This window comes from Schistocerca piceifrons, chromosome 2 (assembly GCF_021461385.2).
Source record: "Schistocerca piceifrons isolate TAMUIC-IGC-003096 chromosome 2, iqSchPice1.1, whole genome shotgun sequence".
Classification (NCBI taxonomy): Eukaryota; Metazoa; Arthropoda; class Insecta; order Orthoptera; family Acrididae; genus Schistocerca; species Schistocerca piceifrons.
Window position 1 is genome coordinate 518274467 of NC_060139.1, and position 23478 is coordinate 518297944.

At 40.0% G+C, this 23478-nt stretch overlaps 1 protein-coding gene across 1 annotated transcript in view; it reads left to right on the top strand.

The window, feature by feature from the left end:
* The window catches only part of LOC124775539 (arylsulfatase G-like), a 58341-nt gene that overhangs the window by 21862 nt on the left and 13001 nt on the right, over window positions 1-23478 (top strand). The window contains exon 2 of the mRNA XM_047250369.1: window positions 15995-16374. Within this exon, the coding sequence (XP_047106325.1) occupies window positions 15995-16374 (380 nt within the window). The remainder of the gene's footprint in view (window positions 1-15994; window positions 16375-23478) is intronic.

A 23478-nucleotide genomic window follows, 5' to 3' on the forward strand; every position in this document is an offset into this window, starting at 1 on the left:
CTTTGCCTGTGAATGGAGTTTTAATTCTATAACTGAGACTTTGTTCAAAGATGTGATAAATGTATTTATTTTTCACTCATTATTTCACCTATCTTCCTTTCTTCAAAAAACAAAAAACAAAAAAAAAAAAAAAAAAAAGAATCAAACTTATATGATCCACCTATAGTGTGTTTAGCAGTAATAATAATAAACTGCTGGAAAGCAATTTACTATGTAATCCTGAAACTACATATTTCTTTGCATCATGTCGGATGTTGATTCTTCTAATATCCACTTCTTGCAAGATGTCCTTGCCTTTTGTTGATGAAATTGAGTAATTTATTGTTCATAAGTCACAGGCTTTGAACATGCCTTTTACTGTGTTTTTTATTTTTCTAATTTCCAGCATTATAGTCAAATAAAATTCTCATCCTTTGTGAAACATAACGTAGGACAGAATACTATAAATGTATCCAAACTCTGAGGATATGTGGAACAGTTTACTGTCAAGAAAGTTTTTGGATTGTAGAGCGATGGCTTACATGTAGGCCTAACAGTAGCCTCTCCTGTCTGATGGGAAAGTTTGTTATGAAATTCAAACCATTTAATTTCCACAGACAACACTGTCCACTTTTTCAAGACAATAGTAATCCATTGGTGGCTTAAATAGAAGGTTTATAACATGAAACATGTTTGTATAATAAAAGTGGAATTTTCTGGTGGCCTTTTCATGTGGAGTTTTGAAGTTCTTGCCCTCAGTACAGGATTCACACTGGTCTGTAGGGACCTATATAATTCCACTCATCATGAAAGATGTCATACATATATGCACCATGTTTTATCTGTAGTAAAGTTCTGTTCAGTTAAATAATTAGCAAGAATAATATTGTCCAATTTGATTTTCAGTTAAGTCTATTTGATTAAAAATTGCACCTTGAATAGAAAAGACACATATCCACATCCTCCAAAAATAAATAAATAAATGTATTAGAAATTTAACTGTTTTCAATTTATTACACTGATACTATTCAGCTGGTGCAGAAGACTATCTAGTTTTCAAGTAAAATTGGTAATTTAAATGCCTACATATATTTTTGCTATAAGACACAGTACTATAGTTATTGTGGATCAGTCAACCAATATGACAAGCAAACTAATTGTTTTACATGTTACACAACTGTAGAATATTGTCTGACAAGCCAGTTCCTTCCACAGTTTATAAATGCAACACACAATTTGGACCCACCTTTGAGGTTTTATTAGTGTGCCAATGCAAACAGGCTGAATATCACTTTATACCATCAAAACTTCAATCTACATCTACATCTACGTTGATACTCCGCAAGCCACCCAACGGTGTGTGGCGGAGGGCACTTTACGTGCCACTGTCATTACCTCCCTTTCCTGTTCCAGTCGCGTATGGTTCGCGGGAAGAACGACTGTCTGAAAGCCTCCGTGCGTGCTCTAATCTCTCTAATTTTACATTCGTGATCTCCTCGGGAGGTATAAGTAGGGGGAAGCAATATATTCGATACCTCATCCAGAAACGCACCCTCTCGAAACCTGGCGAGCAAGCTACACCGCGATGCAGAGCGCCTCTCTTGCAGACTCTGCCACTTGAGTTTATTAAACATCTCCGTAACGCTATCACGGTTACCAAATAACCCTGTGACGAAACGTGCCGCTCTTCTTTGGATCTTCTCTATCTCCTCCGTCAGACCGATCTGGTACGGATCCCACACTGATGAGCAATACTCAAGTATAGGTCGAACGAGTGTTTTGTAAGCCACCTCCTTTGTTGATGGACTACATTTTCTAAGCACTCTCCCAATGAATCTCAACCTGGTACCCGCCTTACCAACAATTAATTTTATATGATCATTCCACTTCAAATCGTTCCGCACGCATACTCCCAGATATTTTACAAAAGTAACTGCTACCAGTGTTTGTTCCTCTATCATATAATCATACAATAAAGGATCCTTCTTTCTATGTATTCGCAATACATTACATTTGTCTACGTTAAGGGTCAGTTGCCACGCCCTGCACCAAGTGCCTATCCGCTGCAGATCTTCCTGCATTTCGCTACAATTTTCTAATGCTGCAACTTCTCTGTATACTACAGCATCATCCGCGAAAAGCCGCATGGAACTTCCGACACTATCTACTAAGTCATTTATATATATTGTGAAAAGCAATGGTCCCATAACACTCCCCTGTGGCACGCCAGAGGTTACTTTAACGTCTGTAGACGTCTCTCCATTGACAACAACATGCTGTGTTCTGTTTGCTAAAAACTCTTCAATCCAGCCACACAGCTGGTCTGATATTCCGTAGGCTCTTACTTTGTTTATCAGGCGACAGTGCGGAACTGTATCGAATGCCTTCCGGAAGTCAAGAAAAATAGCATCTACCTGGGAGCCTGTATCTAATATTTTCTGGGTCTCATGAACAAATAAGGCGAGTTGGGTCTCACACGATCGCTGTTTCCGGAATCCATGTTGATTCCTACATAGTAGATTCTGGGTTTCCAGAAATGACATGATATGCGAGCAAAAAACATGTTCTAAAATTCTACAAGAGATCGATGTAAGAGATATAGGTCTATAGTTTTGCGCATCTGCTCGACGACCCTTCTTGAAGACTGGGACTATCTGTGCTCTTTTCCAATCATTTGGAACCCTCCGTTCCTCTAGAGACTTGCGGTACACGGCTGTTAGAAGGGGGGCAAGTTCTTTCGCGTACTCTGTGTAGAATCGAATTGGTATCCCGTCAGGTCCAGTGGACTTTCCTCTATTGAGTGATTGCAGTTGCTTTTCTATTCCTCGGACGCTTATTTCGATGTCAGCCATTTTTTTGTTTGTGCGAGGATTTAGAGAAGGAACTGCAGTGCGGTCTTCCTCTGTGAAACAGCTTTGGAAAGAGGTGTTTAGTATTTCAGCTTTACGCGTGTCATCCTCTGTTTCAATGCCATCATCATCCCGTAGTGTCTGGATATGCTGTTTCGAGCCACTTACTGATTTAACGTAAGACCAGAACTTCCTAGGATTTTCTGTCAAGTCGGTACATAGAATTTCACTTTCGAATTCAATGAACGCTTCACGCATAGCCCTCCTTATGCTAACTTTGACATCGTTTAGCTTCTGTTTGTCTGAGAGGTTTTGGCTGCGTTTAAACTTGGAGTGGAGCTCTCTTTGCTTTCGCAGTAGTTTCCTAACTTTGTTGTTGTACCACGGTGGGTTTTTCCCGTCCCTCACAGTTTTACTCGGCACATACCTGTCTAAAACGCATTTTACGATTGCCTTGAACTTTTTCCATAAACACTCAACATTGTCAGTGTCGGAACAGAAATTTTCGTTTTGATCTGTTAGGTAGTCTGAAATCTGCCTTCTATTACTCTTGCTAAACAGATAAACCTTCCTCCCTTTTTTTATATTCCTATTAACTTCCATATTCAGGGATGCTGCAACGGCCTTATGATCACTGATTCCCTGTTCTGTACATACAGAGTCGAAAAGTTCGGGTCTGTTTGTTATCAGTAGGTCCAAGATGTTATCTCCACGAGTCGGTTCTCTGTTTAATTGCTCGAGGTAATTTTCGGATAGTGCACTCAGTATAATGTCACTCGATGCTCTGTCCCTACCACCCGTCCTAAACATCTGAGTGTCCCAGTCTATATCTGGTAAATTGAAATCTCCACCTAAGACTATAACATGCTGAGAAAATTTATGTGAAATGTATTCCAAATTTTCTCTCAGTTGTTCTGCCACTAATGCTGCTGAGTCGGGAGGTCGGTAAAAGGAGCCAATTATTAACCTAGTTCGGATGTTTAGTGTAACCTCCACCCATAATAATTCACAGGAACTATCCACTTCTACTTCACTACAGGATAAACTACTACTAACAGCGACGAACACTCCACCACCGGTTGCATGCAATCTATCCTTTCTAAACACCGTCTGTACCTTTGTAAAAATTTCGGCAGAATTTATCTCTGGCTTAAGCCAGCTTTCTGTACCTATAACGATTTCAGCTTCGGTGCTTTCTATCAGCGCTTGAAGTTCCGGTACTTTACCAACGCAGTTTCGACAGTTGACAATTACAATACCGATTGCTGCTTGGTCCCCGCATGTCCTGACTTTACCCCGCACCCGTTGAGGCTGTTGCCCTTTCTGTACTTGCCCAAGGCCATCTAACCTAAAAAACCGCCCAGCCCACGCCACACAACCCCTGCTACCCGTGTAGCCGCATGTTGCGTGTAGTGGACTCCTGACCTACCCAGCGGAACCCGAAACCCCACAATATAGTTAATGACACAGTTAATTGTTGAGTTTGCCACTACTGGGCCTCAGCTTCTCTGATGTAAAAAAACACACACACACACACACACACACACACACACACACACACACACACAAATACAAAGTCAGATATGATTTATAATAAGAAAGCTTTTGTCAGTTCATACTCATGCACACAAAACTTTTTCCAGTCAGCTCATAAGACAAATATACACTGTCTCCATACACTGTGAGTTGTTAATGTCAAGAGTTGCATTGATGAAGAAGCCTAGCACTCTGTACAAATGAAATTTACATACAATAACAAAACGAATGTGAGTAATGAGTCAGTATTTACACAACCAAGTCGGTTTATGATTCAAATTTTAGAATGATAAACACTGAAATAAATTTAACCTAAATTTATCCATGTTTCATGGAATTGACTGAGGTCAGCAACTCTGTTATAAATTTATGAAATAACTTATAAAATAACTTTTACTGCTTCAGTCACTTTTTACTAATGTTTATTAGTACAACACATTTCAGCAGAATGTTGCCATCATCAGGTGCTTTACAGATACACATTAATTGGTCTGAATTGTAATGAGTGTTATTTGCTGGAAATTTATTGTCTGGAGCACAGAGCACAATAAGAAACACATCATCAGCACATAACACTTTCATATTCACATGTTTACATTCCATAGGCTCTTAATACTATGTCTTTTAATGTAAACATCTGGATGTAAATGTGTTAAATGGTGATGGTGTTTTTCTTACTGAGTTTGTGTGCCAGACTAATAAATTTCTATGAAAAATGGTTAAATTTCAGTGTATAACCTCACTTGCCACCCAGCAAATAATCCTCCTCACATTCCAAATCAATGTACATGTAACGGTAAAGCACTTAGAGCAGCAGGCAGCTAAAACATGTCGTGCTGATAAATAATAGTAAAACGTGACTGAAGCAGTAAAAATTATTGCGTGAGTTGTAATATGTAAGACTGAAAATGTAAAAGCCAATAACTATGTCCAGCAGAGGAGTACACCTGTAATTTTTGTTCACTTATCTGGTAACTCCTACCATGTTGACTACATCCCAGAGGACTACATTGGTGAGTGGTATAACAGGCAAATGACAAGTGTGGTGGTTCTTATGACATTGGGCACAGAATACTAACCTGGTTCCTACAGATTAAGGGCACTGTGAACAGAATCCTCCATATCATCAAGGTTTTAAGATCTGAGGTATTATCCCTCTATCAGGCACTAAAAATTGGAAAATCAGTTAAGGAATGTGAACATTTTGTTTTTAAATAAGACAGACAAGAAAATGATAACACTGAGGAAGAAGTTCAGAAGACTGGCATGGATAGGTCAGGAGATAAATCAATGGAATTCAATCAAGAAGCAAGACCAGTTCCCAGATACATTTTAGCAAACTGCAATTACTCCATATTATGCCAAAGTTATTAAAAATGTAATTTACTTAAATGCAATAATTCTCACTGTCAATATCTCAAGTGAATTACTAAATCCTTGTTCTTCATATATATGTAAAATTTTCAGTTATATGTGCAGTATACCATGGTCACAGGGAATATTTACACATAGACTAAAATATGTTAATCAGACTTCTCTGCTACCAACCAGTCCCACAAATTATTTACCTTCATCTTGAAGATAGCAGGAAAGACTATATATGCAAGAACTATAACACATGTTGAAGCATTACTGACCTGGAAGTCTTGTCACTTTTCTTCGTTGTCTGTTCTCCTGTCATTATTTGATTTAGTGACAAGTTGTTAAATAACCAACACAACACCGCTAAAATTAACTTTGAACTTCTAATATTTATTAACACTAATTACATTGCAATGGCCAGCTTGTATTCAAGCACATATCAAAGGTCAGCACATATCAAAGGTCAGCACTTCACCTAAACTAAGACTGTTTTGGCAGAGTGGCAACATACTAACTGTACAATTTTGCTATCAATTTGTGACTGACAAATAGCATGAGGAAGTTTATTACATAGCAAACTCGACACTTTTACTGTTTAACCGCAACTCTGATGGACTTAGGTACTGTACTGAGTCATATATTCTGATAGCCTGGCATGGAGTGACTCACTTGTACATAGTACCTGACTGTACAATCTTAACGAAATAAAATGATGTTCTCTAACTGACAGATAGCAACACAGAGATGTTGGCAGTTTAGCTACTGAAAACAAATTCATTACATAATAGTTACACAGTTAGACACAATGAATGCAAACTAATGATTGAGTGCATCATTGTATGACGTGCCTACTTATAGGCATGCATGATATTGAAAATCATAATTTGTTATTACATTTTTAATATTAACAAAAATATAGCAAATTTGTTTAAATGTGAGCTGGACACATAGAAAATGACAAAATTATAAGTACTATTTTATGAGAACATTTTCTATTTATGCAGGGATTCCCAAAGCATGCCAAAAAGTTAAGACAAGGAGAAATTTTCCAGACTGAATAGTTAGAAAAATAAAAAGTTACTTTTATGTAAGTAGACATGTTAGGAATCAGAACAAGCAGGGCTACAAACTTTGGTACTGAATTTTGGAAATAATCACAAGTTAAGGGTGCAACATTCTGTGCCATAAAATTTTTGAATATGAATAAATTTTAAAATATGAACTTTCTGAAAAATAGAAGACATTTATTGGGAAGAGGAGAATCAGGGCTTTCAAATGAACTAACTTAATTTAGAAAGAAACAGCTATTAGCAAACTAAAAATTTCACCTTCACATTTATAGATTCACATTTCTCATCTTCATCTTCTCTTCAGGTATTAGGCAGGAATTGCCTGTTATGATACCCATCTCTGTCTCTTCTCCCATGGCACTTATAATTTCTTGCCTTTAACGGAAGTCTCTCACTCTCCATTCTTTGGAGATGTTTGTTCCATTTTCTTCTTTAATCTCGAATTTTATCATCCCTAAAGATTTGCAGTTCTTCTCTAATATCTTGATGTTTTAGCCTGTCTTCTCTTGTGCAACCTTTAACACCTCTAAGGAATTGCATTTCTTGTGCCTGAATATGGCTTTCTTGCTTCTTGGTAATCACCCATGTCTCACTTCCATAGAGCAGTGTGGGAACTACAACAGTTTTGTAAAATTTAATTTGAGTTTCTTTCCTAGTTTTGTTTTTTAGGTTTCTGTTAATTGTTCCACATAAGTGGCTGAATTTACTAAGCTTAATTTCAATACCTCTGCTGTAGCGATATGTCATTTCACATCCAAGATAGTTGAAATAGTTTACTTGCTCTAAAATCTTCTGATGTATCACTATTTTGGTTCTGATAGGTTCTTTCCCCTTGAAGGCCATTGACTTAGTTTTTTCTTTTGAAATTTCCATATTAAATTTTGCACTTATTTGTTTTAGCAAGTAGATTCCTTTCTGAAGGTCATCTTCCTTATCTGCTAGGATTACTGCATCACTGGCATATAGTAAATTATTTAAAAGTATGTTCCTGTCTAGGTAGATGCCTTTCATACACCTTATATGCTGAGTCCAGTAAACTTATTCCTCCGTATTTACTGCATAAGCTTTTATCTCTTTTTTTAAAAACTGATATCATTCTAGCTGTTTTCCAGTCTTTGGGAATACTCTTCTTCTTCAATCATTTGTTGAAGAGATGTAGCAGTCGTTGGTGTAGCATCCTTCCTACATATTTTAATAATTCAGCATTAATGCCATCTTTTCCTGTTGTTTTTCTGTTTTTAAGTGATGTTAGTGCAGATGTTAATTCGTCAGACTGTATTTCATCCAATCCTTTCTCGTCTAGTTGTTCAATTTCAATTTCTTGTGCTGTATGGTCATACCACAATTTGCTGTAACGATTTATCCACTGTTCTTCTTCAACATGATCTGTTGGTATCTTCTCTCTTTCTGTTGTGTTTAAGGTTTTTAAAACCTTATATGCCATTTGTTGTCTTCCATGGATATCATGTTTGATATTAGAGGTAAACCTATCCCAATGTTCCTGGTGTGCTTCCCTTACTAAGCATTTAGCGTTATTTCTTTTCTCCTTGTAGTATTGTTTGTTCTTAATAGTGGGGTTGCTTAAGTATTTTATATATGCATCCTGTTTTTCTTTTTGACAGCTTCCATTATATCCTCATTCCTAATTTTTAGATCTTTTCTTTTCCGTATTCTTTTCTTTTTACCAAGAGCTTCTCCAGCTACTCTGCATACAGTATTCTTCAGAGTTTGCCATTCTACTTCTATATTGTCTTTAGTTTGAAAGTTTGCTACTTCTTCATTTAATCTTCTTTGGTACAGCTGTCTGTTACTGTCCTCTTCAATCAAGTGTACCTTATAAATGCTTTGATCTTGTTGGTTTGTTATTTGTTTAGTTATTTTCTTCCATTTTGTAAAAAGATCTATTCTGGAGATTAGTAAGAAATGATCTGATCCTGTATCTTGTCCTCTATAAACTCTTGTGTCCCTTCACATTTATAAACGTTTATAGATGATCACTAAAAATTCTTGAAAGAGAATGTTTCTAGATGAACTAATGATCTTATTATTACCTTTTATTAAGAAACTGCACTGCAAATAACGAAGTTTTGGTAATCTCTGCTCAAATAAGAAATTGAATATTTTGCATAATGTACTTAAGATTTAGAATTGTAGTGAATAGGGCTATCCAGACTTGTTACATCTTGACATCACTCAGAATAAGGTAATTAATAAATTTCAGTTCGCTCTGTGCAGAACAAACCAGTTTTCAATTTAAGAATCGGATTCTATACCATTTAAGTGACAAAATACTGCCAATTAGTATTTTCTGTGACTTTTCAAGGACGTTTGATTGTGCAGTTAGCAGTTTTCATCGTATTTAACTAAAAGGCTCCAATGTGTTGCATTAAGAAACTCTGGGAGTGTACTCAAGGGAAGAGCATCTTCAGAATGGGGAATAATCGCTATAGTCATACCAGAGATTGAGATTGGGGGCACTATTGTTCTTGTTACATTTAAACGATCTGCCCTCATATTTCCAAAAGCCTACAATACAAGTGTAACCCTCAAGTCTAATGGAGAAACTTTGATACTTGAAAGTGTAAATAAATTTTCTTGAAAATTAACAACTGGTTCTCTGCAAATGAACTTTCAATCATAATAAAATGCAGCACATGCAGTTTTGTAAATTTATAAGGCTTGACCAGACCATTAGAGTTAGTGCATGAGATTAAATCAATATATGAAATAGAATATTATAAATTCTTAATTGTTTATGTTGATAAGAAGCTGATCTTGAGGTTACATGTCACAGATCTTGTTGTGACAGTGCCACGACATTTAACAGTGCTGCCACGACAGTACGCGCAAACGGCGATAGAGGCGCTCTGCAACTCGGCTGAGTGCGGGAGCGCCACCTAGCTACGAACGGCGCCGGCCACATGTCACGGCACGGCAGTCGAATAAGAGATATTGAGTTGTTATCATGTAACCAACTATTGTTTCTAAGTGAGTGTGTTTGAATATCCATGCAATTATTGGTGATTAAAAGTTATAACACTTTTTGGTGACGAGGGTGGGATATTTTCACTGCATTGCGGATTTGTGTGTTCGTGACGGGGCAGACATGGAACAGCTTATGCAAGCACTCATTGAACAACAAACACAGCTGACAGCTGCTATTCAGGCACAACAAACACAGCTGACGGCTGCTATTCAGGCACAACAAACACAGCTGACGGCTGCTATTCAGGCATTATCGACGTCACTTGCTCATCGTCTGTCTTCCTCTTCTCCGCCTCCATTCCCTCCTTATGACGAGGCCGCTGAAGACTGGGAGGATTATGAGAAGCGTTTGCGGCAACACTTCTTGGCTTTTGGCGTTGTCGATGCTCCTATGTGTAAGTCGTTATTTCTATCTTGGATTTCCCCATGAATCTATCAGCTGCTATCTCAGTTAGGCCCTCTGCGGGAACCTGCCTCTCTGTCCTTCCAAGAAATGTGTAACTTATTGTCTAACTATTACTGAAAAAACACCCACGTTGTTGCTGCCCATGTGGTGTTCTACCGCTGTCGTAAACAGCCCCATCAATCTTACTGGGCTTGGGCGGCGGAACTACATGGTCTGAGTAGAAAATGTGTTTGTCACGGACACTCATCATGAGTTTTATGCTGATTCAATGGTTAGGGATGCTATTCTACAGCTTGCTCCTGATAAAGAAGTTTGGCAACGTGCCCTACAACTGCCAAACCTGTCGTTGTTGGAAGTCCTAAGTATCGCTCAATCGTTTGAAGTGTCTCACGCTGCTGGCGTGCAAATAGACGCGTGGTGTGATGTAGGCGCTATACAGTCAACTTTCGACACGGACAATTTGCCTGTTTCACAGGAGAATGAAGATGTGGCGGCGGTTCACTCGCGTAAACAACGTCGCATTGGGCTGCAACGCTCGCAGCAAAAACAGCAACCACAGAAGCAGGTGCATTCCACACTTCCTTCTTGTCCACGTTGTTTCATACAGCATGACAGGGCCGCGTGTCCAAAATGTTGGGCCACGTGTAATTAATGTAGGAAAAAATGCCACATTGCTTCTGTGTGTCAGTCCCCTAAAGTTCCTGTCGACGAGGATGAGGCATCGGACATGGATGTTAACTGTGTGCTTTCTCAAACAAATAAGTTGTTTGTTACTGTTCGTGTTCTGGATAAAGATATTCGCATGCAAGTGGATACTGGCTCTGCAGTAACTCTCATTAATTCTCACACATATTTGGAGTTGGGCTGCCCTCCCTTGTCTCCAGTTACGCGAAATCTGAGAACTTATAATAAACAGAAAATTCCTATCATTGGCCAATTTGATGCTTCCACTGCCTACAAGTCTGTTGTTAGACCTCTCACGTTTTATGTGGTGGATCATGCGGGCACTGAAAACCTGTTCGGTTATGATGCTTTCCAGTTGTTCGGGTTCTCCATTGAGGATGATGTGCACCTCATATCTGAGGATATTCCGTATCAACAGCTGGATGGACTGTGTTCTGAATTTTCGTCCGTGTTCTCTGCTGGTCTGGGTCATGCCAAGAATTTTGAAGCCCACATTACTCTTAAACCTACAGCTCACCCTAAGTTTTTCCGGGCACGCCCTATTCCTGTAGCATTGCGTGCACCTGTCAAGGCTGAGATAGGCAGGTTAATAGCTTCAGGGATTCTCCTTCCTGTTACCTCCAGCGAATGGGCATCGCCAATCATGGTGGTTTCTAAACCAAATGGGAGTCTGTGATTGTGTGGTGATTTTAAAGCCACTGTCAATGCTCAGAGCCTCATTGACACTTATCCTCTTCCCCGTCCTGAGGAGTTATTTACCAAGCTCACTGGGGGCCAGTTCTTTTCCAAACTTGACTTATCGGAGGCGTACCATCAGTTGCCGTTGGATGCTTCTTCCAAGGAATTTCTCGTCATCAACACTCCTTGTGGGTTGTATCAGTACCAGCGGTTACCATTTGGCATCGCTAGCGTGCCGGCCATTTTTCAGCGGTTTTTGGAACAGCTCACGGCTTCCGTTCCAGGCTGCATAAACTATCTGGATGACATTGTTGTCACGGGGGCCTCAACTGAGGAGCACCTTCGCAAATTGCGTTCACTGTTTCGGGTTTTGCATTCAGCTGGGTTGAGGTGCAATCTGGCCAAGTCACAGTTCTTCCAACCCTCCATTGTGTATCTTGGTTTCCACTTGTCCCGTGAGTGTATACATCCTCTACGTCAGCACGTTGCGGCCATTACCGCTCTACCCCGGCCGTCTATGGTCAAAGAACTTCACGCGTTTCTAGGCAAGATTGCCTATTATCACAAATTCATTCTGTCCGCAGTGGCGGTAGCTCATCCTCTGCATCAGCTGTTACGCAAAAACGTCCCTTTCTGTTGGTGCGACGAGTGTGAGCAGGCTTTTGTCCGCCTGAAGGCTCATTTGCAGTCGGTGCCTTGTCTTGCCACATTCTGTCCGGGTCAGCACTTGGTTCTGGCGACTGACGCGTCACACTATGGTCTAGGGGCTGTTCTCGCCCATCGGTATGAGGATCGGTCGGAACGACCCATTGCCTATGCTTCCAAGACCCTCAACGATGCGCAACGGCGTTACTCTCTAATTGAAAAGGAGGTGCTCGCTATCATTTATGCTCTAAAAAAGTTCAGCGTTTTTTTGTATGGTTCTAAGTTTCACCTCATCGCCGACCACAAGCTGCTGGTCTCTCTGTTCAGCCCATCGGCGTTGCTTCCGGATAAGGCAGCTCACCGCCTGCAATGTTGGGCCTTATACTTGTCTCGTTTTCACTATGAGATTCACTATTGCCCCACGGCCCAGCACGCCAATGCTGACACATTGTCGCGATTGCCGATGGCCCCCGACCCGGTTTTCAATCGTGATGAACTACTCTGTTTCCACACTGATGAGGAAGAACGTCGTGCGGTCAAGGGTTTTCCAGTTACAGGTTCGCAGGTTGCGTCGGCTACTGCACAGGACCCGGTCCTGCGTCAGGTGATCGGTTTTGTTCAACGGGGTTGGCTGGACAGGACCAAGGCCCGGGCTTCGGATCCCCTTTGCAACTACCATGCCTTGCGCCTTCGTCTGTCTGTTTGTGATGGTGTTGTTCTTCTGGCCACGGATGGCGCATCTCCACGGGTCATGGTGCCAGCGTCTCTTTGCAAAGATGTTCTCAAACTGTTGCGTGAAGGCCATTGGGGTATTTCTTGGACTAAGTCCCTGGCCCGCAGGCATGTTTATTGGCCCAGTATTTATTCGGACATCGCCCACATGGTTGCTGCATGTGGTCAGTGTGCTCAACAACTGGCTGCACCTCGTTCAATGCCCTCTCCGTGGCCTGATCTGGGCAGCCATGGGAATGGGTGCACGCTGACTTTGCCGGCCCCTTCCTCGGTACTTATTGGCTACTGTTGATTGATGCCTTCTCGAAGTTTCCGTTTGTTGTTCGATGTCCATCGCCCACCACTGCGGCGACGACGCTGGCTTTGTCCAAAATCTTTGAGCTAGAAGGTCTTCCATCCACGATCGTCACTGACAATGGCCCTCAGTTCTCTTCACAGGCCTTCCGTGATTTTTGTACTGGACAAGGGATTCATCATGTTACAGCACCGCCCTTCCATCCGCAATCAAATGGGGAGGTCGAGCGCCTTGCCCGCACTTTCAAAAGCCAGATGAAGAAATTCCCTAGTGATTTTTCCACAGATGACGCTCTGCTGCAATTTCTGAGTTCTTATCGCTTCACGCCTCTGGGTGATCGCAGCCCTGCTGAACTCTTGCATGGCCGCCAACCACGCACTCTACTGCACCTGCTTCACCCTGTCAGGCCTTGTGCTGTGTCCCCTAGTGCGGGAAAATACTCAGTGGGCTCCGACATGTTGGCACAAGGGTATGGATCTCGCCCTAAATGGATTTCAGGGGTGGTCAAGGCTCTTCGCACCCGCCGGCTTTGTGAAATACGTACGGACGACGGCATGGTTGTTCGCCATTACGACCAGATGCGCCCACGAGTGGTGGCCATGACGGTGCCACCACCCCTTCCTTCGCCTCCACCAGCCCGAGAAGCCAGTCCTGTCACTGCTGCGATCTACTGATCTACCGTACGTGTTGATGCAGCCGATGTCGCTACCACTTCCGCGTACGCCGGAACTGGCCCCAGTCGCGACGCCGCCTTCTCCAGGACCCATCTCGCTGGAGCACACCCCCAGGTCCACGACGCCTATGGATGCTACTCTGGAGTCCAGGAGGCACGTTCCATGCAGGAGCTTCCGTCCTGGACATTTTCGACCATACTCTCGTGTCTCTCCGTGGGATCTTCTCGGGGCCTCACAAGAGGCCATGGATGTCTCTGCACTGTCCATGTCTCCCAGGAAGTGAGTTTTTTTTTTCAAGGGGGGAAAAGTGTTGTGACAGTGCCACAACATTTAACAGTGCCGCCACGACAGTACGCACAAACGGCGATAGAGGCGCTCCGCAACTCGGCTGAGTGCGGGAGCGCCACCTAGCTACGAACGGCGCCGGCCGCATGTCACGGCATGGCAGTCGAATAAGAGATACTGAGTTGTTATCATATAACCAGCTATTGTTTCTAAGTGAGTGTGTTTGAATATCCACGCAATTATTGGTGATTAAAGGTTATAACAGATCTTAAATATCTAAGCTCAGAAAGTTTTGTGTTACAGATATCAGATTTTGAAAATGAAACTGTCAAAAAGTTGACTTACTTTTCCGTAGTCCCTTAATGTATTATGGTGTCATATTCTGGTGCAACTCGTCATCCAGAAGGAAAGTGCTTGTTACAACGAGGTATATGATAAATATAATGTGTGGTGTCCACTCTAAAACATCTTGCAGACTGCTCTTTAAGCAGTTGTGCATATTAAAAACAGACTCACAAAATATTTACTCCAATATGAAATTTGTTTGTCAACAATGAATTACAGTGTGAAATCAGTGGTAACAGTCATGAATATAATACTAGAAGGAAAACTAATTTACACTATCCTTCTTTCAGCCCAGCATGTCACAGAAAAGAGTAAAGCATTCAGCCAGAAAATTCTTTGATCACTTACCAAGTGATATAAGGAATTTAATAAATAGCAAAAGTCATTTCAAATGCAAAGGAAATCTCTTCTGCTTGACAACTTCTTCTTCTCCACAGAATAATTTATGAATGTGCATTTAAATGGTATTAAATCTGTGAGCTCCTTCAGACGAGGTGACTAATTTTTGCTTGTGAGGCACCGTTGATCTAGAAGGTGGCTGATTTGAATCCTGGCTGCGGAAAATTTTCACCATCAAGTCCAGCAACAAGATTAGAGGTGATAGTCTAGAATTCCTGATCAACAGCTATTCTGTCAGTGACCTGGGTTCAGATGCAGAATTCTCATAAAGTGAGGGCATGTTACACCACTGACAATGATTTGTCTGCTAAATATGGTGGCCTATATGTTTGTTTCTGAGGAGGCTATGTACTGGCATCGGGCTTCTCCTTGCATCTACATCCTCAACAGCAACAACACAAACATCGCACTGCACTACACACACAGTCATCACAGTTACCTATTCCAAATCAGTTACAGTGAAGGAAATTGTTGCGACAGATGCCGAGTGGCATCAAATGAGAGACTTGCTCCAGGCTGTGAGTTACGTGAATAACTGAATTTGGGAGACACTTTCCTATGTATTATTTTTAGTTTCAAAATTATATTGTGCTGCCTTTGTAGATCAGGTAGTGTGATTATCATTAGTGAATATTTGCATCCAGCTAGGTAAATACTGAGCTGGTACCCATGCCCCACCTCAGATACACATTATATAAACACTTAGAAAATGTTCTCACACTTGAACACGTGACTTAACTCAAGACACAGGCAGATGAGGTACACTAATTCTGTCGCAGGACAAGTGGTGGGAGCACGAAGGACATCCAACCACTAACTGTTACTAACATGAGCAAGACCCACATAACAAAGCCAATTACATAGAGGATCAGTAAAAGGTGAGGAAGAAAACAAAAATATTGTAGTACTTCTATGTATGGATGCATATAACTTAGATTTTTTTGTTTGCAATATAAAGATTTGTTATGTTGAAATGGTTAAAATTCCATTTCACAAGATGTTTTTTGCTAAATTATGACAGAAAATGTGGTCAATATTCTGCCTTACATCATGTGATGTTTTTATTGCAGGTTTGTGCAAGTCATAGGAGGCAGGTGTCTGAAATACTAAGAACATATTCTAATGCATTACACACACCAAGAAGAATGCCTACAAATAAATATCAGTGCAAGAGCAATGTGAAGTTAACATCATTCTTTGCTTTGATTGTTAACTTGCACTTCAGTTTTGCGTATACAAAAGATAACTTTATTGTTGAAGGTGACAAAAATTCACCAGTTGTAAATCAGTCACAAAATACAATATGTTCCAAAACTGCAATAGGAGATGATCTGAAACCAAATATTGTCCTGATTATGGCAGATGACCTGGGCTGGGGTGACTTTGGCTCATACTGGCCTCACACAGCTTTGACACCAAATGTTGATGCCATTACCAAGGAAGGAATGAGGTAAATAATTAAAAGGTTACATTAAATCCCTTCAACAAGTAAATTTTCTTGAAAGACAACTGTTTCTTTAGTAATTTTAATTTGAGATAATGTTTAATGTGGCTGATAAGTAATTTCTTACTTCAGTCATTATTACACATTTCAAATGAAGGAAGCTCTGGGTAGACACTTAACATGTCTTCTTTATGGTAAGTAGCAATCTATCTTTCCTCCGTTGTTGTTATTATACGCTTCAAATGCATATCCCCTTCAAGATTTATGTAATTCACACCTGTAATGTTTAGAAATAAAATATTGATGGCATTGTGAGATCAGATAACTTTTCATTTGCTTTTGGAAATGATATTATACTGCATGTAATATGGCACCCAACTATTCTGCAGTGTTTTGCACTTTCCTTGGGATGTTTTCTCATTTTACCCTACATTATCTTTGTGCACTGTCAAACTACAGGATGGTCAAAATCAAACTGGCCCAGATAATACTTCATGCATTTTAAGATAGGCAATCCAACCCTGCACAAGTGTCCACTTCTGGTTGTCAGCACGTTTTTTCAGTGTGTCCAAAGAATTAAAATTACTGGAGCTGCTATACCAGTAATGCTACAGTTAGTGAACACCATAGTGTTAACTAATACTCGTGGGCAGGGATTGTCTGGCTGGTACTGATTCCATGGCACATAAATACCATGTAACTAGTGTTTTTTAAGACAATTACAGGGCTGGGTCAGCAATGTTCTACACAAAAATTTTGGCAGAGAAGCCCTCCTTCTGATTGTTTCAGGCATTAATCTAGATGGCAAACCTCAATTATGAAGTTGAGGATCGAACAAGATGCAAGGTTGAGAATGATCCCAGCTCTTGGATGAAGACAGCATTACTCTTTTAATATTATTACAAGCCCAGCTTGTGTTCAGTGACACATGTCAGTGTGGATGTCAGAAAATTATGTGCAAGAAAGAACAACCTTATGTTGGTGTGACTGTTGTAGAATCCTTTTACTTCCCTGCACTGTATGCAACATGGTCTAGCACTGAATGCTTTTGGTATTATGTTACTTACATCACTGATAGCCAGAAGTAATCAGCCTGACAAAAGCAGAATCCAGTTTCTGATATTCGCAATGTATTTTGCATAGATGAGCCTGTAAAGTAATGAACAAAATGAACTATATAATCTTTGACATAAGAATACACATGTTATGAATTTTATCATAGTTACATACAAAAGAGCAAGTGTGTGTGTGTGTGTGTGTGTGTGTGTGTGTGTGTGTGCGGGCGCGCGTGTGTGTGTGTAAAATTGTATGTTAAAATAATAAATGAAGTGAAAGAGTGTGTACAAAAAACAATTAAGATTTTATACGTGCTCTCACTTTTTGTTGGTAAAATTGTTAAAGAGTATGTTCAAATTGAGAACCGTATGCATTACGACACATTCATACACAATGTTCAACTGATGAACGTACTTATGTCTGAAGTAATCATATTACATGCAACAGCAATTCACTCTCCCATATCCTCCACAGTTACTAGAATTTTCCTGTAGACCACATTATTGACTCAACCTCAGAGAAAGGAGGGTAATGATATCAGGATAGGCAGTTGTGCTGGATACCTCTGAATAGGACTGCTGCTTTCCACCCATTGGTTTGAAAATAAGCATTTTAATGCATCTCTTGCTACTGAATAACTATGGGCTGGACATCCGTCATGTTGGAACTACATCATTTGGCTTCTCATGGGCATATTTTTAATAATAGGAGTAAAGTATTTATCACAAAATGAGTGTAAATTTTCCCGTTTAATGTACCATCAATTAAATAGGAGGTAATCATGTGCTGTCTGACTATACCACACCACACATTCACATTCCAGTGTTGTTGGTCAAACATCTGATGAAGCCAATTTTGTTTTCTGTTTGGTACTATGCAAAAAGATACTGAAAATCACTACTATTTCTGTTGTAGTGTAGGGAAATATGGAATGAGTAATATTTATTTGTATGAAAAATACACAGAACCCTTCTTTAGCTGATACAACCTGGCAAGGGCTGGCATGCAGATTAATTGTAGTACCTGGAAGAAATGTCACTTATGCAGCTTCATTGCTAGCAATCTTTCATTGTATTTCTGTTCTTGGGTCAAAACTTCCTCTCTCATGGAGTGGGGCGAGGTAAACAGTGTCTACCTGGGAACCATTCTGCATACAGTTCTGCTGCTCTTGATGCACTTTGATGACATTATCTATAAATTAGGAGCATGTTGATCCATTCTTCATTAGTATATGGCATTGGATTCCTGAAAGTAATTAATGCATTACCAGTGATTTGATTATGTGGATGTTTTACAAGCAACACACAGTTAAGGATTTACAGCATCCCTCATAACAAACATGATCTATGTAGTAAGTGATTCAACTGCACTCAGGTAACTATAGATGGTTCAGTGTGTTCAATGTGTTTTTACTCTGTGATTTTTTGTTAGATCTGCAAAGTCATCATGATCTGCTATTCTAGTGTCAGTAAATAGCATAGTTCAGTTAAAAAAATTGATGCCTGCTCCTTGGTTATTAATTAAGTTGCAAGAAAACATTGTTGTTTGTTCCATGATCCCCTGGTTGCTGTTCATGTAGGTGAAAACAGATTACAAATATCATTAGTATATCAAATGTAATTTGAGGTAAAAAAGTTAGGTGCCTCATTGTGTATGATTTATGGCTATAGAGATATACAGGTAAATCTATAATTTTGTAACTGAAACAGTAAAAATGTTCACAATAAAATTCTTTTCCACTAATGGGTCATAGAGCAATATTTTCACAAATCCATCCTCCATGTTAAGTATAAACCTACCTTTTAATTGAAACTTCCTCGCAGATTAAACTATGTGTCAGACCAGGACTCAAACCTGGGAACTTTCCCTTTCGTGGGCAAGATCTCTGCCAACTGAGTTACCCAAGTGCAACTCACAACCCATTCTCACAGCTTTCTTTCCACCAGTATCCCACCTCCGACCTTCCAGACTTCACAGAAGTTATCAAGAATAACTTGTAGGATTAGCACTTGCAGAAGAAAGAATAGTGCAAAGATGTGACATGCCCACAGCTTGGGGGCTGTTTCCATAATGAAATTTTTCATTCTGCAGCAGTGTGTGCACTGATATGAAAGTTCCTGGCAGATTAAAACTGTGTGTCAGGCCAGGACTCGAACTGGGACTTTTGCCTTTCACAGGCAAGTGCCGTACCAACTGATCTACCAAGCATGACTCATGAACCATCCTTACAGCTTTACTTCTGCCAGTAGCTCATTTACCACCTTATAAACTTCATGGACTTTTCCCTGCAAACTTTTTTTAATGTCCAAGAAAGTTGCACATCACTGCATACTGTGCTTCAGAGTGACATAAGTTCCTTCTGACTACATTTTATTTAATTACTCATATTTGAGTCCAATACACTGCCATGTCTGTGTATGAAGTTTCAAATGGTGTGGGGTGAGTCTGAAACTTTCTCTATGACAAATATGATACAAGTATCTGAAACAGGAATATCTGAGTATATTTTGATCATCTTATGCAATATCATACAACTCAAATGGTCTACTGGTGCCATAGCAGAACATCGATGACCACACACAAAATGAAACATTGTGTGTAAAATTTGTTGGAGTCAGTGTGGACGGCGAGCTTACAAAATGTCAACACCTAGGTAGGCTTAACAAGTGTCACATTTTGTCATGTTTTATACAAAGACACATTCCTCAGTCTACTTACTTGGAGATATAGTTGCTACCTTACATTGCTTAATTTCATATCACATAGTCTTAGAGAACTATCTCATGGGGCAATACAGTTAATTCATTCATTTACACTTACTGGTGAACTACAACCAGGAAGAATTTACTGAATTTAATGGTTAATGAATTGAGCTTAATATACATTGGAATGGTACTAAACTGGTAATGTCACTGTAAATCATTGGTGGTGCATGTTGCAATGAAGTTTCCTACTCTGAAATAGTTTTAGTTGGTGGTCAAACTATTCAATAACACACATAACATCATTGATTTAAGTTGAATATCTTTTCACTTTCATTCACATTGAAGCACACTTCAATGATGACCAGATCACAAACTTTCCTTTATACTAATAATGTTATGAAATTTACCATATAGCGGAGATGCTGAGCCGCAGATAGACATAACAAAAAGACTGTCACAAATAAATATTTCAGCCAGTAAGGCCCACACACGCACACACACACACAAATGCAACTTACACACAACTGCTGTCTCAGGCAACTGTAGCCACACTTTCATAATATTGTTACACTCCATCCCAGATTTTCCATTGTTTGAGATTTATATTAATAACTGTTTGACAGTCAGAATATGTTCTGATCATCCCAATTTCTTTCAAGTGAATATTAGTACACCAAGTTAGCTACTGCCCATAATAAGGTCTATACAGTGACAATGTCACCAATTAAGAGTCCCATACTGAAGTCAGGCAAAAGCTGAACTCCCTTTTACAGTTTGGACTTTTCGTATTATCAAACCTTTGCACAGAAATATGACTCAAGTTATATCTGAGCACTTTTATTTTTGCACATAATTGCTGTCAGAAGGATTCCCAATCACATTCTTTTATCACATAGATGCCACTGAAATAATTACTGGGTACAAACTTTGTCACTGATACACTTACAAAACGCTCCCTGCTTGGCAGCTACACAAGCCTACATAGAGATGTAAGCTAGGTGATAGCTAATTGCAGTGATGTTAATGCAGATTCCACCATGCTACCCAAGTTATAGCTAAATTTGGACTGCTGACTTTTGTGTGGTAGAGCTATATAAAGACAGGAATATGGAATATTAATGAACTCAGTAATTACATTCTCCTTTACACTGAGGTGACAAAAGTCATGGGATAGTGATGTGCATATGTACAAATGGAGGTAGTATCATGTAAACAAGATATAAAAGAACAGTGCATCATTTGTACTCAGGTGGTTCCTGTGAAAAGGTATCGGACGTTGATTATGGCCGCACAATGAGAATTAACACTCGGAATGCGGAATGGTGACAAGAAATAGAGGAATGGGATATTCTATTTTTGGAATTGTTAGGGAATTCAATATTTCAAGATCCGCAGTGTCTAGAGTGAACTGAGAATACCAAATTTCAGGCATTACCTTTCACCATGGATAACACAGTGGCTGACAGCTTTCACTTAATGACTGAGAGCATCAGTGTTTGTGTAAAGTTGTCGTTGCTAACAGACAAGCAACGCAGCTTGAAATAACTGCAGTAATCAAAGTGAGATGTGTGCCAAACATATCCATTACGGCAGTGAGATGAAATTTGGCGTTAATGGGTCTTTGCTAACAGCGCAATATCACCTGCAGTGCCTCCCCTGGGCTCATGACCATACTGGTTAGACCTTAGATGACTGGAAAACAGTGGTCTGGTCAGATAAGTCCTGATTTCAGTTGGTGAGAGCTCATGGTAGGGTTCAAATGAGGCACATATACAATGAAGCCATGGACCCAAGTTGTCAACAAGGCACTATGCGAGCTGGTGGTGGCTCCATAATGGTGTGGGCTGTGTTTACACACAATGGACTGGGTCCTGGTTACATTCAGCTACTTGGAGACTATTTCAAGATATTCATGGACTTCAAGTTCTGAAACAACAATGGAATTTTTATGGATGACAGTGGGCCTTGTCAACACACCACAATTGTTTGCGACTGGCTTGAAGAACTTTTTTACAATTTGAGCAAATGATTTGGCCACTGATATCACCTGACATGAATCAAATTGAAAATTTATGGGACATAATCAAGAGATCAGTTGGTGCACAAAATCCTATACTGGCAACACCTTCACAATTATGGTCGGCAATAGAGGCAGCATGGCTCAATATTTCTGTAGTGGACTTCCAACTACTTGTTGAGTCCATGGCAAGTTGAGTGGCCACTCTATGCTGCCAAAAGGAGGTCTGACCTGACATTAGGATGTATCCCAAGACTTTTGTCACCTAAGTGTATAATAATGTAAATGTCAAATTTATTAGAGTTGTTTCTTGGTTATTCAAGTAGGATTTTGTTTAACTGTATGGTAGTTAATTATGAAAATATAAAAGTCAGCTGTACTGTTTGGTTGACACACTGTGTACCTATGTGGTGGTTTACTGATTTTCGTGTAAACTTCTCAGGTTAGTAATTTCCCTATTTCATTCAGTTTCTTAATTAGTGACTTATTCAGATAATCAGATGTACTATCTGGGTCCAAAAAATTAGGCTAACAAAAATATGTCAAATCTGGGAAATAAATAAGCTTAAGATAAGGAAAGGGCAACCAGTTGCCTATAGCGGACTACTGTGTGATACACAGAAACTCATAACAGAAAACTTTTCACTCTAGCTTACAGGCTCCTGTCCTTTTTTGTAGTAAAAGTATACATATTTGCACCCAACATCACATGAACACTCAAATGTACTCTCCCCATATGTGGTGAGATTCATTACTGACTACTGATTATTGCGAGCAGTTGCATTGACAGATGGCAGTGAGGAGGGTTTAGGGAAGGACACACGAAAGGAGGAGGGGTAGCAGGATAGTGTGAAGCAGGTCTGTGAACACATGAATCAGTGGCTGCACAACAAGACAAAAGGAGTTCAGACTGTAGAGCTGCGAGGTAGAGAAGAGGAGAGGGAGGGGGCAGAAGGGAGGGCAGGAAAGAAAAGAAAGGTGGAAATAAATGGGGAGACAGGGAGGGGAAAGGGACGGAAAAGGGGGGGAGAGGAAGGGGGGACAAGAGGAGGTGTAGACAGAAAAGAGAAGCAAAAAGAGCTGAGGCTGTGGGTAACAGGTTACCAGAAGTTTAGGCTTGGTGGAGTGCGAGAGCGCAGAATATGTTGAAGAGACAATTTCAACCTGGATATCTCAGAGAAACTTGTGGTAGAAAATAACCTTGTTAATTCAAAGAGCAAAATTAGAGCTATTGACTGAGCTGGGTCTTTTTGAGGATAATCGGTTATTACTCCACAAAATTTTCACTATCACCTGGTGTGGGAACAATTTCAATTACAGATTTATCTTTAA